The 17,257-nt window shown below is 34.8% G+C and overlaps 1 protein-coding gene across 1 annotated transcript; it reads left to right on the top strand.

Moving 5' to 3' along the window:
- The first annotated feature begins 2,792 nt into the window (after window positions 1-2,792).
- Window positions 2,793-3,987, top strand: LOC113324332. The gene is made up of 3 exons (XM_026572648.1): window positions 2,793-2,880; window positions 2,978-3,221; window positions 3,426-3,987. The coding sequence occupies exons 1-3, from the start codon at window positions 2,793-2,795 to the stop codon at window positions 3,985-3,987; spliced, it is 894 nt and encodes a 297-aa protein (XP_026428433.1).
- Window positions 3,988-17,257: the final 13,270 nt, after the last annotated feature.

Raw genomic sequence — 17,257 nt, 5'->3', positions numbered from 1 at the left:
TCTTCACTGTGAGTCGTCTCTTCATTGTTGTGAGGAATAACTTAACCAAGAGCAATACATTATGGAGGAAGTTAAATCTAGTCAAGTTTTGGATCTAGTCAATAAGTTCAAGTAAGCTACTCTAGATTTGGGAGATGTCAATGAAGTTTTTGCTATTAACAACAATAACAAGGAAAAAGAAGATAAGGATTAACGGGAAGCCAGTGCTATTGGAAAAATCATCATCGAAGGAAGAATGAGTTATGATATGGTTGAAAAAGACATCACTTTCACATGGCCTTTCCTCAATCTGGAGAATTTAAAAATAATAAAGTTTGAACCAAATTTAATGATCTTCAAGTTCAGTTAATGGGAGCTTCTCAACAAAGTTATCGATGAACGTCCTTGGAGTATAAACAAGCACCTACTGGTCATTCATGCCTATATTCCAGGAATGGTTTACACAGAGAAACATTGGAGTTTTCAGCTTTTTTGGATTCAACTAAAGTACTTATTACCAGAGCATATGAATGTCACCTCAGTCACTAAAATTGGTCAAGTTATGTTTGAAGTTGTAGCTATAGAACCAAAAGATGCAATCCCTATTGGTGGAGTTCCTGTGAAAGTTTGTGTCAATGTAGATCTCTCAATGACTATGAGAAGGGGTGTAAAATGCTCTACCAATGCAGGAGTAACTAAGTGGCAACAATACTTTTTTCGAGCGTCAACCCAAAAGAATATGTACTGAGTATTATATAATTAATCACTCAAAAGTTGTTTGCAAGGATGTTGCAATATTCTTGAAGAAAGCTCATGAGAAACCTTATTTTGTTGGAAAGATTAATAACATTCGTAAGAACATATCAATTGTAGCTGCAAGTAATGATTCTGTTTCAACTAAAACTCCTGCACTGAAGAATAATCAGAAAAAGTTTGTCAAATCGAAGGTCTTTATTCCTCCAAAAGATGGTGAAATTATCAACTTGGATTCTCTGCTTAAAGATGAAGAAGTTTTGCCTGAAGAAGACATCATACTTGGCAAACGTCACAGGGTTGGTGAGTCTACATCCAATACTCCTCTTTCATCTGAGACTTCCTTACACAGCAACATTATAATTCCATTCTCTGCCCCAACAAATGCTCAAGTGACCACAACTGGAGATAGTCAAATATTACATTCACACAAGGGGGATCAGGTTTTAATCCTACTCTTTTCTCTCATTATTCTTTCATTAATTTCTCAATTAAGCACTTTTAGTTCTCGTAGGTTTTTGGTTTCAACATCTGCATTTATTAGTTTTCTTCTGACTTTAATTAGTCTTAGCTCGCACTTCCATTATCTTTGTTTCTTTCTGTTTCATTTATGTGCATGCATTTATTGCCATAATAGGTGTTACGACAAATTTTCACATTGTTTTGGCGACAGATTCTTGCTTTGCTTCTTTTCATATTTGCTTCTTTTATACCACAAGCCCTATTTTAATAGCACTATGAAGCTAATATCTTGGAATGTTCAAGGTCTTAAGACCACTTCCACCAGAGATCACCTGTCTGATCTAATTAGAACTCAGAACCCAAACATAATCTTCCTCTGTGAGACAAAAATTCCAAAAAATAAAAGTCGACCACTCATATCTCACTTTCAATACCCTAATCAAGCTTTTATTGAACCTATAGGTTTATCTGGAGGGATACTCATTCGTTGGAAAGATGGTTTCACTTTTGAGATTCATGATTCTTGTTACAATATGTTTAATCTTATTGTTCAACATGATCCTAGTTGCCCTGAATACCTGCTTACTTGTATGTATGGCTACCCTGACTTTGATAGGAAACAAGAACAATGGAACTACATTGAACAAATAAGTAGAAACCATAGTGGTCCTTGGATTCTAATTGGTGACTTAAACTTTCACCTTCATGATGATAATACCAGAACTTCCTCCTCTCTTGATAGGTTTGTCAATAATATTGTCAATATTTGTGGTCTAGAGGACATTGGTTATGAAGGGAAAGACTACACTTGGTCTAGTAACAACCTAGGAACTGGGATTAGAAGGTCTAGGATTGACATGGCTTTAGGTAATATTAACTGGAATTTAAGTTATCCTAATTCTAAAGTTATGCATCTAACTCAGGTTGGGAGTGATCACACTTCTATAATGCTTTTATTTAATACCAGCTTACCTAACTGTTGGAAGCCATTTAAATTATTCCTTACTTGGTTAAATGATGCTACCTGCACTTTTGTTATTGAAAAATCTTGGAGCATAGACATCACAGGTTCTCCAGGATATCAACTTGTTAATAAGCTTCATTCAGCTAGAAAAGAGATTTCTTTATGTAACAAGAATCACTTTGGTAATATTAATCAAAAAGTGGATGATTTACAACAACAACTGGATGTTTTACAAACTCATCCTCCTACAGATCATAATCATAACCAGATTCTGAGTATCAGCAAGGATCTTCAGAAATGACACAAGAACAAGAGTGACTTTTATCTTCAAAAATCTAGGGATCATTTTATTAATGACATGTACAATAACAGTAAGTATTTTCATACTAAGATCAATAGAAAAATAATGAGGAACAACATTAATTCTTTGCAGGATCATAACAACAATTGGCTTCGCATAAGACACGATATTTCAGAGCATCTTACTTCCCATTTTAAGGAAATAAGTACTTAAATTTATGTCAGCCTCAATGAAGATCTTTTCATGATACTTCCTTCTATTATTACTGATGAAGATAATATTCACCTCACTGTTATTCCTTCACATCAAGAGATTCACGATAATCTTAAAAGTATGGAAAACTGGAGTGCTCCAGGCCCAGAAGGTTTTCAGGAAGGATTCTACAAGAGCCAGTGGAACATTGTTGGAGTTGATGTAGATGGTTATTAGGTTTTTTCAAACAAAGCATATCCCGAGACAAATCAACAAAACCTATATTTCTCTTATCCCTAAGAAGAAAAAGCCTTCTTGTGCTGCAGATTACATGCCAATTGGGATTTGTATTACTTCTTACAAGATAATATCAAAGCTTATTGTTCAAAGACTTAAGCCTTTAATGGAGAAAATTATCTCTCCTTATCAAGCAGCATATGTCTATGGAAGGCTTATAAGTGACAATAATGTCATTGCTCAAGAGATAATACATTGTATGAAAAAGAAAAGAGGACAAATAGGATGGATGGATTTAAAGTTGGACATGTCTAAAGCCTTTGATAGACTTGGGTAGGATTTCTTCATTATAGTTCTCAAGTATTTTGGCTTCAGTGATGATTTCAGTACTCTTATATATCAATATATTAGCACTACTTCTCTTTCTGTTATGCTTAATGGATCTCCCTGTGAATAATTTCAACCTACAAGAGGGATCAGACAAGGTGACCCCTTATCACCTTCTTTATTCATTCTTGTAATGGAATTCTTGTCTAGACATCTCTCAAATTCACAGCAGAATAACTCCATTAAAGGTATTAAAGTGGCTGCTGGTTCTCCAGCCATTAATCATTTGCTTTTTGCAGATGACTGCTTGATTTTCACTCAAGCAAATATCACTTCAGCTAACAATCGTTTGGATATTCTTCACAACTTCAGCACCCAATCAGGTCAAGTCATAAATTTTGATAAGTCTTCCATATATTTTAGCAAGAAAACTAATCCTGAAATGGTTGATTCAATCACACATCTAATGGGTGTCAAACCTATGAGTTCTAAGGAAAGATATCTTGGTTCTCCATTGCTTTTTGGTCATTCAAAGCAAGAGGCCTTTAAGGCTATTGAAGACAATTTCTTGAGCAGATACTCCACTTGGTCTTATACATCTCTTACTCAAGCTGGTAGGTCTACCATGATAAAACATGTCCTCAACTCAGTACCAATTTATCAAATGGGCACTTTCAAATTGCCTGCACAGCTCATCAACAAGTTAATCACTATTCAAAGAAGATTCTTCTGGGGACATAATTCAAAATGGGGATCCAATCCAATAGCTTGACACAAAGTTTATATACCTAAAGAATTAGGTGGTTTAGCTTTTAGAGACCTTGAGAAATTAAATTTGTCTCTTCTTACAAAACTGGCATGGAGATTGTGTAATGAAGATGATGCTCTCTGGACTAATACCATGGGTAGCAAATACTTCAAGAATGGAGATATTTTACACCAGAATTTGAAGGTTGGCAATGGCTCATACACTTGGAATAGAATTATCAAAGGCACTCAGGTGGTAAAGCAAAATTACTTCATGGAAGTTAATAATGGCAAGAAAACCAAAATTTGGTTAGATAGATGGATTCCAGGTATGAGTACTCCTCATGTTCCAATCAATGATTTTTTTAGATTTTTATCAGAATGTTGAAGAACTTATACTTCCTGAAGCTGATATATGGAATGTTGATCTGCTATACAAACTTTTTGATATCAATAGTGCCAAAAAATTATGAGTATTTTTCTTGATACTTCAAAGGAAGATACAATAATTTGGATGCCAGCTAGAGATGGTAAGTTTTCCGTGAAAAGCACATACATACAACTTACTATGACAACTTCAGTTGCACAATTTAATGGCAGAGACATTCAAAACAAGGTCTGGAAATTAATGTGGAAAACTAGTACTGCTCATAGAATTAAATTATTTGCTTGGAAATGCATCAGAGAGTTGCATAATACCAGATATAATATGTCCTTCTATAATGAGCACATTGCTCCTCATTGTGCTATATGTGGAGGGAATGAAGAAACCATAGAACATTTAATCTTTGACTGTGATCATGCCAAGAAAATATGGAGGCTTTCAAGTGTGGATATTGAGACAGTTCACAGTAATTATTTCAGTGTTTCAGAATGGGTAGAAAGCTGGTTCTTAGATGACAGACTATATAAGGATAAAATAAAGCTCTATACTTTGATGGTAACCACCTGGTTTATTTGGAAGGATAGGTGTGACTGTCTTTCAGGGAATTTTTCTCAACCCTGTTAGCTCCATGCATAAAATAATTTATCATCTGAATTCTCACCTACACGTACCTTTAAGTAACAAACATTAATCAGAATGTTTGTTTAATTTTCCAATGGAAACCACCACTACATGATATTTTTAAGTTTAATGTTGATGCCTCATTCTGTCGTATAGCTAAAACACTTGGAACTAGTGTTGTGTTGCGCATAGGTTCAGGAAGCTGTGAAGGAATCAAAGGAAGCTTCTCAAATAAAGTTTTGAGTCCAGAAGCTGGGGAGTGCATGGAAATACGTGAAGCTCTAACATGGTCAAAGGATAAGAAAATGTTCAAGATTCATATAAAAGCTGATGCACAACTAGTTATTCAGTCCATTACGGATGACGTTATTCTCATACAGTGGGAGAATAGAAACATCTTAAGAGAAATAAAACAATTAAGTTTAAGTTTTTAGCATTGCGAATTTACTTAGTTAGTAGGAGAGATAATCAGGTTGCAGATGCAGTTGCTAAATCTGTTAGAAGCATTGCTATTAACATCAACCTCTCTAATAACTTTCCTTCTGATTTTTGTAGTCTCCTAGCAAGAGACAATCACTCTCAAATCAGTTAATACAAGCATTTTCTTTATTAAAAAAAAAGTTCAACTGGAAGAATAATTTCAAATCAATGCAAACTGATGAGAGATATTCTTGCTAGTATGAAAAAAATCAAAGTTATCAAAGGAAAAGCCAGCAGTGTTGCCAAAGGATTGGACCCGTGATGGTTGACCTTGATATGGAGGTGTGCTCAACTATTCGTTTATGTTTTGTTAGAGCATAGCTCGGTTGAACCCACCAAGTGTTGATATGTCAAGGTTGGTTGTCATATTTTATTATCAAACTCATCTAGAGTCGCTTGATTAATTACTAGAGTAAACTTCGTTTAGGTTAGACTAGAAAGTCTAAGAATGTTGAGACTTACAAATATTACTCTAAAGACCTGAATAATGTGAAGAAGTAATGACTACAACAAAGACATCATCCTTCCACTTGAGGTTAGTAATATTAACTTGAACTTGTTTCCATTCCTAACGTATCTTTCAAGTCACTTTTGATTGAAAAAATAACATGTGAAGTTATATATATATGAAATTATACTTGGTCATATTATTATGATCAAAGTGTCAAGGAAGTATATTGAATTACGAAGTAAAACGCTTATCTTTTGAACTTCGTAAGTGCGACATCAACATAATCAACGTAACTTGTTACTTGATTGTGGGTTTGAGATATATGTGTGATTTCATCCTAGGAAACAATGTTTTATAACATTTTTTTTAAAGGAAGTACATATACGAACTTGTTTCATAAATGAAAGAAAATTAACGGTATATTGGTACGGTTTCTCATGAATATCTTTTATGACTGAATCATACCTATGGTAGGATATGTGATATAACCGATTCTAAAACTTATGTTGAGAGTCAAGGTAGAACAAATCCTTACATATCTTGGGAAGTTGGTATAACCGATTCTTAAATTTATTTTGAGAGTCTAGGTAGAACCGGTCCTTACCTATATTGGGAAGTTGGTATGACTAAAAATGCGGGGGTACCAAAATATACCACCGACTTTTTCTTAGGCAACCTGTATGGACTAAACTCAAATACAATTCCAAGAGTTACAACTTAATGAATATCAATCTGGAATTATATTAAGAGCTTATGTATCTCTTTCTCTCACAATCAGTATGCAAACAAAGACAAGTCTCTGAGCCTGATTATTCCGTGAGGGTAGTTGGACGATTCCAAAGGTCAATATCCAAGATCAATCAAGTCGTATCCGACAATTACAATGGACTTATATACTTGAATTGATTTACGTACAACCTGTGATATTTCAATTATAAATATAAATAATATAATGCGGAAAAGAACTAACAAAGACACCAGAAATTTTGTTAACGAGGAAACCGCATCAAAAAGACCTCGGGACCTAGTCCGGATTTGAACACCAAACTGTATTAAACCTCTACAGACACTAACCTACTATCTATACTTCGGACTGGATGTAGTTGAGTCCGAATCTACCGTCACAGCAGTTCAGTTACAGTCGCGCTCCTTACGCTTCTTGAATCCAGCAAGACTCCACGCAATTGATTCCCTTAGCTGACGTCCTTTACAACCTAAGAGTTGTTTCAACTCAATTGAAGACTTTAAGCCAATCTTACTCCCACATATAAGCTTACGTGCGATTTATTTTTGATCAAAGATCAAGGTGATATAGGAAATCGATTGCAATAAACAAAGTCTAGCAAACCTCAAAAACCGGTCTTATGACTCCCGAATAGCAGACTAGATTATTATTCACCTCACAAGTAGATACAAAGTCTGAGACGAAAAAACTTTATAATTTTTATATATCTTTCCTATTTGAGCTAAAGGCTCAACAAGCAAAGCAAGATCATGATACACGAACTATCAATATAGAGATAGTTGGACTTGGATTCACGAATCCGTAGGTGAAGTATTTTTAGTCGCTAAACCTAAAATGTTTAAAGGAGAGGACGACTCTAGTTTACAATTAGGACACACAAGAATAGTGTCACGGATTCAAAAATCCCAATTGTTTGAGGTTATGTTTGTATAGACTTTTCAAGATCAAGGTTATTTTAGTTTTAAGCTAAGGTAGCTTTGGAATCTAGCAATCAATAATCACTGTTAGATGAAAAACTTGACTTGAGATTAACATAATAGAATATATATACACTTTGGTTAGGATGAACCGTAACTGAATTGTGTACAATGACTTGTTCATGAAAGGTTAGCCGAAACTATCCAGACGAATGATAAACTTAACCATTGTCATATAAAACTTTAAGACTTTAATCTTGAGTCACAAAAATGTGATCAAACATGTCTAGATAGTGTATTTAGAGATTTCTTCAAATGCCGATTATCTCATAGAAATAAATCTGATGCATCTGAAAATATTCGACAGGATATGATTTGCTAAGGTAGGAAAATTATCGACGTCAACATAATTTGAACATGTGCATAATTCTTATTCATAATTGTTCAAATATATTCCTTGATACGCAAGGTGATCCCAAACCGAAATATTTAGAATCCTTTATTTAAGATTTTTGATTCATTATGTTTTGATTTCCAACAATTAAAACATAGCTCTAGAAAAAGGAATATAAGTAATGTGCTAAACTAATATTGGATGTTTTTCTATGAGAGATTTCAGAAATATTGATTGAAATTAATTGGAAATAGGAAAACCGAAATTAGGTACTCATTGCATATCTTGAGAATATTTTCGGTTTTGGAATTTCCTTGTTGTACAAACAACCTTGAACTATGAATAGTTCAGTTTGCAATTCTAGCAAACTATCTAAGAGCCATGGAAACTTCATTCATGTTGTTTTTGGTGGAGCCGTCTATCCGGAGAGGAAAGTACCCTAATTAGGCAAAATCTCTTACGACCGCTCGTTTAAAGACTTATGTGGGATCAAGAAACTCTACGAGTACCATTGGTGGGATTCTAGATAATTGCATTGTTATTTTAGTTTTTGATTATTGATTTGATTAACTAATGATTGTTGAAACTTTGATTGCACCTAGTTTGATTATTCTTAAAGCCTTCTATGTTGACATAAAGGTCACTCAAACTTGATCAAAGTATCGACGGGATCTTTAAAACTGCTGTTAGATCTAAAGACATCTTATGATAACCCATTATTAACAGACTCCGTTATGTGCGTGATTGATCACAAGAAGATTCAAGTTTTTGTGTGCAGGTACTTTAAAGATAATTGAAGATTTGAAGACGAAGAATATTTATCTGATTAGTTTTCATATCTTGTAATATTTGAGCACACATCTTGATCGGCTGGGACCCAACTAGATGTTGTTTATCTTTGATAAACTTATCTTGCTAGTTGTGTAAGATCGACATCAATTTATAGTTTCTCTTTGAGTTCTATATTGTTTGATTGCGAATCCAGAATTTGGTTATTTTGATAATTAAGATTCAGATTGATCTAACCAGACAAAGGAGTTTATTATATTAAACATAAGATCCTTGTCGACGACTCAACATATCTTTTAACAAAGATTAAATAGAGTGGTTACCAAATAGATTTGTTCCTTTACTGTTTGGAATACAATCAAAAGGCGTTGAATACATAAGACTTTACTTTGTAAAGCAACTCAAGATAGTGATTTATGTCTTGAGATTTACGTGCGTGACCAAAAGGTCGAAGACGCAGGGATACTGGGGGAACTAAGTAACTAGGGGTAGTTTTCTTGGTCTCAACTATACAAAGTTGGGTTTTGTTCATTGTATAGCGGCTTAATTCTGAAAGTATTCAAAACTGGACTGGGTCCCGAGGTTTTTATGCATTTGTTGTATCCTCGTTAACAAAATCTTGTTTGTGTTATTTACTTTACTTTCATGTTATAATTGTTTAGTTATAATAAAGTAAGTACACTTGTACGTTAATCCGTATTACTTGACATTGATCCTATAGTCAATCGATTTAAGTACCGTAACTATTGTCAAGTAAATATCTTGTTGTCATATTGTCTCGACTTTGTCCATAAACGATCACACAAGATGTCGTACTTATAGCTTGATACGAAATGATTGTGGTGTATTTGGGTATCCTCGTCTTTTCATGTTTGTCAAGGGATACCATTCACAACTTTTCGAGTGAAATCTCTGCAAAGGTGTTGTGGGATAAATAAGAGAAGCTCTACTTACATAAGGATTTGACTTTTGAAATTTATTTGAAGAGTAGACTCCGTGACTTTCGAATGTGTTCAGTTAAGTGTATGGTTAATCATATAATGAGTTAATAAGATATGTTCTGATTTGTATTGTATCAGTGTCACTAGCTCTGATACGAATAAATCCATGATATTATTATGTTCTTTGCCTCCGTTCTATGATGCTTTCGTTGAATATTTGCTGAGTAGGAAAACCGATGAAGTTGAAGGTAGCAATAAGTTGGTTTTCGATGATGTGGTCTCTGCTTTATAATATAAGACATTAAGGAAACAAGAGTTCAGCGATAAAGCATAATCCGAAGACTTGTTTGTTGGTAGAGGAAATAATGGTAATAAGAAGCCAAAGTCGAAGAATCGTTTCGAAAAAAACGATATTGAGTGTTATTATTGTCGTAAACCTGGTCATATTAGGGTTGATTGACTCAAGCTTAAGGCAAGGGATGAAAAATGTGAGAAATAAAATTCGAAGAATGTTGTTGCTTCGGTTGCTGAAGCCAGTGAAGTTTTATAAGACCCAATATATGGTTTTTCTTAGGAGGTGTTAACTGTGACATCAAAGATTTATCTCAATGATGGTTGGATGCTTGATTCCGGTACTTCGTATCATATGTGTCCTACTAAGGATTGTTTCAACTCTTATAGAGAGGTTAATGGTGGTACTGTTATGATAGGTAATTTTAATGCCTGCAAAACAGTTGGAGTTAGTACGGTACATGTTCATTCGCACAGTGTTACTACAACACTTTCATAGGTTATACATGTTCCTGATTTGCGAAAGAGTTTGATTTCGTTAGGAGTATTTGAGTCTCTTGGATACAAGTATGTTGCAGAATTTGGATTCTTGAAGGTATACTACATGGGTAGTTTTAAGATGACCGGTGAATGACATGGTAATTTATATTTCCTACAAGGTGATATATATTTTGGTGGAGCTATGGTTTCTCAATCAATTGATGAGAAACAGGTGGGGTCAACACGTTTGTGGCATATGCGTCTTGGGCATATGAGTGAGAATTGTATGTCCGTCTTGAGTAATAAAGGATTGATTGGTGGTGAGAAGACTTGCAAGCTTGATTTCTATGAGCATTGTATATTCCGGACGAAATGTAGGACCGGTTTTGGTACCGCTATACACAACACACATGGTATGTTAAATTACATCCATTCGGATGTTTGGAGTCCCTCTCGAACATTTTTTAAGGGAGGTGCTAGGTGGTTTGTGACCGTTATCGATGAATTTTCGCAAAGAGTTTGACTTTACACCATGAAGCATAAAAAAATGAAGTCACCGAGGTGTTTAAGAAGTGGAAAACCATGATGGATAAATAACTTGGTGAGTATATCGAAAACCCGTTAAAGGAGTTTTATGAGAAACAAGGTACCGTTAGGCGCTTCACATTCAAAGCTACATCACAAAAAAAAATGGAATAACAGAGAGAATGAATTGAATATTATTTAAGATAACACGTAACATGTTTTCAAATGCAAGTTTGGACAAGATTTGGCGGGCTGAAGCAGTTAATACGACGTGCTATTTAGCGAATCGATCAACATCCACAACTATTAAGTGTAAGTCACCTGTTGAGGTATCCCGTGAACTATTCTATTCTGAAGGTGTTTAGTAGTCTAGCCTATTTTCATGTTAAAGAAGATAAGTTGGGTGTTAGGCTAAGAAAGCAATTTTCATAGGTTATCCATTAGATGTGAGAGGATATCGTCTATGGTGTCCAGAATTGGATAAGTTCATAACTAGTCGTTATATGACCTTTAATGATAAAGCGATGATTGATTCAAAGAAGTTCATAGGTTGGGATTATTGAATTGAAAGTGAGAGTAGTATTGGTGTTGAAAATGATTCGACCATATTCTATAGAAGAAGAAAAAGAAACTCTTGTAAAAGATGAAGTTGATTTTGAGGTTCCTGGTGAGGAATCTACACAAAAACAAGTTGAGAATATTTCATCCTTGGCGTCTCAATGTGAGAGACGTACACCAATTCTTTATGGTTTTAATGAGTATGCGTCTTATGCATTATCTGTTTTTGAAATAGTCGTTTACCTTTGAGAAGACAATGAGTAATACTTATGCCGTTGAGTGGAAAACATCCATGGATGAGGAGATGGGGTCTCTTCACAAGAGTAGCACTTGGGAACTTTTTATGTTTCCTAAGGGTCGAAAGAAGATTTGGTGCAAGTGGGTCTGTAAAGTGAATGATGGAATTTCAAATTCCAAGGGTATCGTTAGTGGTGTAAGATACAAAGCAAGGTTAGTGGCTGAGGTATATGCACAAAGGTGTGGATTATAATGAAGTTTTCTCTCTGGTTGTTAAATACACTTCTATCAAAGTCCTTTTAGCATTTGGGGCACAGTTTGACTTAGATCTCAAGCAATTGGATGTCAAGACTGGTTTCCTGCACGGAGATTTGGAGGAAAACATTTAAATGTCACAGCCCATTGGTTATGAAGTTGCTGGTAAGGAAGATTATGTGTGTCGACTTGAGAAATCATTGTATGGTTTGAAGCAATCACCAAAACAATGGTATAAGGGTTTGATACGTTTATGTTGCAGTAGAAGTACATTCATAATGAGTACGATTATTGTGTGTACTTAAAGAAGTTTCCTGATGGAAAGTTTATTTATCTCTTACTTTATGTGGATGACATGCTTGTAGTTGCCAGTCATAAATTGATGTTTTGAAGAAACAATTGAGTTTAGAGTTTGAGATGAAGGATTTGGTGCGGCTAAGAATATTTTTGGTATGAAGATTATTTGAGATAGATCTAAGGGAAATTTATGTCTTACTCAGAAATCCTATCTTGAAAAGGTTTTTCGTTGCTTTGGAATGCATAACTCCAAAGAAATTAGTGTTCCAATACCGCCTACAACTAAGTTATCAAATCAGTTTTGTCCTACTATAACTGAGGATAAGGAGTTTATGTTGAAGATCTAAGGGAAAGTTATGTCTTACTCAGAAATCCTATATTGAAAAGGTTCCTCGTTGCTTTGGAATGCATAACTCCAAAGAAATTAGTTTTCCAATACCACCTACAGCTAAGTTATCAAATCAGTTTTGTCCTACTACAACTGAGGATAAGGAGTTTATGTTGAATATTCCCTGTGCTAATGTTGTAGGTTCTTTGATATATGCTATGGTTAGTACTCGTCCAGATATTGCACAAGCGGTTGGTTTAGTTAGTCGGTATATAGCTAATCCTGGTAGAGCACATTAGTACCGCGGTGAAGGGAATTTTGAGATATCTTCAAGGGACCTTGGATATTGTTTAGTGTTTGAAAATGAGCAGAGTTTGAAGGTCTTTGTATTTATTGATTCAGAATATGCGGGTGATAAAAATACGTATCGTTCCACTTAGGGGTATTGTTTTACATTGAGTGGATGATTAATCAGTTGCAGGTATATATTACAATCAATTGTAGGTTTGTCTACTACGGAGGCAGAGTACATTGTTGTGACAGAGGATGTTGAGGAAGAATTGTGGCTTCATGGTTTAGTTGAAGACTTAGGATTACACAAGGGAGTATCGTTGTGAACTTTGAGAGGTGTCTCAGCTTGATCAATAGTACTCGTTATTGAGTCCCTATGGGCATTTGAGGCTATGATTAACTTGTTTTGAAGATCAACTCAGTTAGTGGGAACATCGGCAAGGTGGAGAACTTTTAGATATTGTCGATGTTTTTTATGAAGGTTTTAGAATAATCCATAATCGTCTGGGTGTTTCCTTATTTTGGTAAAGCTAGAGGTTTTCCTATTTTGGTTAAACTAAAGGTTTCCTTACTTCGCTTTGTTTAGGATTTCCTAGTATAACTCATATACTTGGAATCCATGCTTGTAATCTCTATAAATAGGAGTACAAGTCTTAAGAAAAACACACAACACAATTAGAGAGAGTTCTCGCAATCAGAGAATTTCAGGTTTATAACGTTTTGTTCACAGAGAATTATTTTGGTGTTTGTGAACAACATCCTGCTGGTCGTAGTTTTTTGATTGATTCAACAATCACCGGGGTTTAATTCTATGTAATTTTTTCTATAATAAAAGTTGATCGTGGCCATTTGTGGACGTAGGCATATTGTCGAACCACGTTAAATCTTGTGTCTTTCTTGTTTCGTTTAGTGCATCTTATTTCTTTTTTCTTTAGTTCTACATTGATCCAAAGAACTACTAATGTCCCGTGGAGGGCTTAGTCCTAACATCTTAACTTCATCGTCTTACCTGTAAAAGAGTAAGTACCTTCAATTTGTTTTATCCATCGAACACATGGGTCTCTGGGTATGCTAGTCTCTCATAGTTTCCGTGTCAGGTTTCAGTTTGTATGACTCATCAGAAAACTATTCGTATATTTTGTACGTACATAAATATGGTGACAAAAATTTCTTTATCTAGTTAAAAAAGGTGTTTTTTTAGGGGTCAGAGTTTCTCTCGTCCGTCTTCGAAAAAACTAACTTAACTCACATGTCTTTCTCATAGTGTTTAAGATCAACTTCCAAGGTAAAAAACCACATTCCTTTGTTGGAAGTGTTTTTTGAATCCTGAGAAGTTTGGATTTCTCTCAATAAGTTATTTCTTGTCGGTGAAAATGAATATGCTCAGTGACTTACACATCTTATGGATCTGATATACTAAAGAGTTTTAGTCATGGAAACACTGGACGAAGAAATAATAAAGCTTATTTTTCAATCTTCTTGAACTTAGGTTTTTAAGTTGTCTTAAGCTCGATGGTCTCTAACTCAAATAGAGGATGTTTTAGAGCTTTTAACAAGCAATTACAGAAAACAAGATGTTTTAAAGATCAACTCCATGAAGTCAATGAAGACTTCGAAAAATAAAAATAAAAATAAAATACCTTATTGAGGCTAAAACAAAGTTTAAAACTTTCACTAAATAGTGGGATTAGGATTTATGACTTTTCAAGAGGATCTTATATGACTTTTCAGCCGGGGAGTCTTGAAGACTCAATTGCGTCCGAGATCAAATTAAAAGCTCAACAAAAAAATAAAATAAACGGAAACTTAAGTTTTATTCAAGATTTGTGATAATAGGTAGAATGTATCCTTACTTAGGGTTGTCAATGGGTCCGGATCCTCCCAGGTATCACTGGACCCGGACCCTAGTTATAAAAGTCCGGTCCGGTCCCTAAATTTGTGAACCCATAATCCGACCCGTTAAAAATCCCGGGTACCCATTGGATATCATGAATACTATAAAAATAAATTTAAGAATTTTAATATCTTTCTCATTTTGGCTTGAATCTATTTTTTTTTTACAAAAATTCATTATTTCATTAATGTATTAAATGAAGATTAAATGTAAAATGAAAAAAAAAATCAAAGCTAAAACTAACAAAATACTTATAATTTTGCTAAAAGGATGAATAAAAGTTATCGAGTACCCATTATCCGCGGGAACCTGACGGGTATTTGGACTCGTTAAGATTCAGGTCTAATCGGATAATTACCTGTCGGTTCCTAAGTGGTTAATGGGTCCAACTTTAGGACCCGGAACCAGACCCGTTTCTACATGGTCCGGATGCGGGCCCAGGTAATGGGTACGCACTAACAACCCTATCTTTACTTAATTTTTGTTTCTATCCCCAAAATGTAGCTACATAAGATCCGATAACTACACCCGAAGAGATCTAACTAAAACCATAGAACATCAAGGATACAACAAATAATACTAAACGAAATGCATAAAATAAAGATCCATACAAAGATTTAACGTGGTTTGGCCATGAGAAAGACCTTCCTCCACGCGAAAGACTATTAAAATATGATAAAGATTACAAATTCTTACTCTATAAGTCGAATCTCAAGCTTTGCTCACTTTTCTTTCCTTACAAACTATCTCTCAAAGGTATGCTCTTATTAAGATTCACTTAAAGCATGTCCATCTCTTTACAATGGCCGAGTATTTATCGACAAAATAGGTAATCCGACATGTCCCAATGTTTCTCAAACTATTATGCTTAGATGCTATTCTTTATCGCTTGGACAACTCATTCTTAATGGCTCATTCGATATTATTCGTTTGGGTTCTCTTGGTTATGAGCGGTCCGATTTTCTTGTTGTCTGTGGTTCTGACGTTTCATCATTTCTTCCACATCTGTGTTCCGTTTAGCATATAGATTCATTAAATGCTCTAACCGTGTTTTGAACTTGACTGCCAGATTGCTTTGACTATTTTCCACTTACTCGGATGAGGTTACCGTGGTAGATATTTTGGTTCAGGTGCAGTTAGCTTTTAGGTTGCACTTTATGTTTTCTGCTTTATATTTTTTATCTTATACTCATTTATTTAGATGCGCCCAATTGGTGATCGGTTGTTTTGTATCTACACCTCGAACACCTTAAACATGAAAATACAAATTGATGCAGAAAAATGGATGATGCAATTTGGTGGACTATCTGGAAGGGGCGCAACAATAGGCTTTATAACAAAGCTTATAATAGATAATAAATGTATTTTTTTTTCCAGTGGGTCTTTGGACTCTAAAAGTACTGAGGGTTATTCTTTAAACACCCTTATTTGTAATTGGGATTTGGGATGCTGTTACCAGTTAACGGCTGATTTTTGTATTATTTCTTTTATTGATTTTCATCGTTTTGATGAAAATTTAGATCTTAATTTATTGTCCTTTGACTTTCGGAAAAAAAATGGATCAACTATCATAAACAATTATGGGGTTTTGCAATGTGTCAATGTGCCTATATCAGGCATAAAGCATGCCATAGTGGCACGAGGCATGAGAACTCATTTCTATCTCCTTACCAAACAAACGTGCATTTTCGATCTTGTATTTCAAGTTTGCTTACCCCCTACAAGGAAACGAAGACTAAAAGCAAAGCCAACTAGATACAAGAAATGTTTTTCAAGTTTTCTTACCCCGTGCAGTCGATCCCTCTCGATGCGATCAAAAGCTAATTGTTAGATGCGATCAAAAAACATGTTTTTGCATTAAAAAAGCTAGAAATCAAGAGGAGAGAAGTCATAATAAACACGTAGCAGGAAGAGCCCAGAGAGTTTGGAAGTTTGTACGCTGGAGCTATATGGCATTCACATTTACTAATTAACAAAATGAATTTTTAAAAGGTTAATCAAGTACAAGTTGTTAATAATGCGTTTTAATACGGATAATGAGGAGTAACGTGTCCACTAAACAAATCCAGATCCAACCAAGAATGCAATCCCTAATATACCTACCTCCGTCCCTACGGGCCTCCCAAACACATTACAAAGCACCACATCAGTACATATATATATACTCCTTCCGTTTCAAAAATCCTTCTGTTTCAAAAACATAGGTAGCAGATATTCTAAGCTGTAAATATTAGTAGTCGGGTAATATATACTTTTTCCATTTCAAATAACACATGAAATAAGCCTATCTTCCTAAAACGGAGGAGGTAACACAAATATTCTAAGCTGCAATGGAACGAGCAGCAGCTTAGAAATGGGGTGACCAAACTTTAATCCCGTTATTATTATTGAAAACGGGATATATTTGTCCCCGTTT

Source organism: Papaver somniferum, chromosome 11, assembly GCF_003573695.1.
Source record: "Papaver somniferum cultivar HN1 chromosome 11, ASM357369v1, whole genome shotgun sequence".
Lineage (NCBI taxonomy): Eukaryota > Viridiplantae > Streptophyta > Magnoliopsida > Ranunculales > Papaveraceae > Papaver > Papaver somniferum.
This window is presented reverse-complemented; position numbering and strand designations above follow the sequence as displayed.

Bases quoted from the DNA above. Each gene is read 5' to 3' on its own strand.
- LOC113324332 (XM_026572648.1), top strand. From the start codon at position 2,793: ATGGAAAACTGGAGTGCTCCAGGCCCAGAAGGTTTTCAGGAAGGATTC. The intron at 2,881-2,977 runs GTTATTAGGTTT...CTTGTGCTGCAG, and splicing joins TGTTGGAGTTGATGTAGATG to ATTACATGCCAATTGGGATT. The intron at 3,222-3,425 runs GTAGGATTTCTT...ATTCTTGTCTAG, and splicing joins AAAGCCTTTGATAGACTTGG to ACATCTCTCAAATTCACAGC.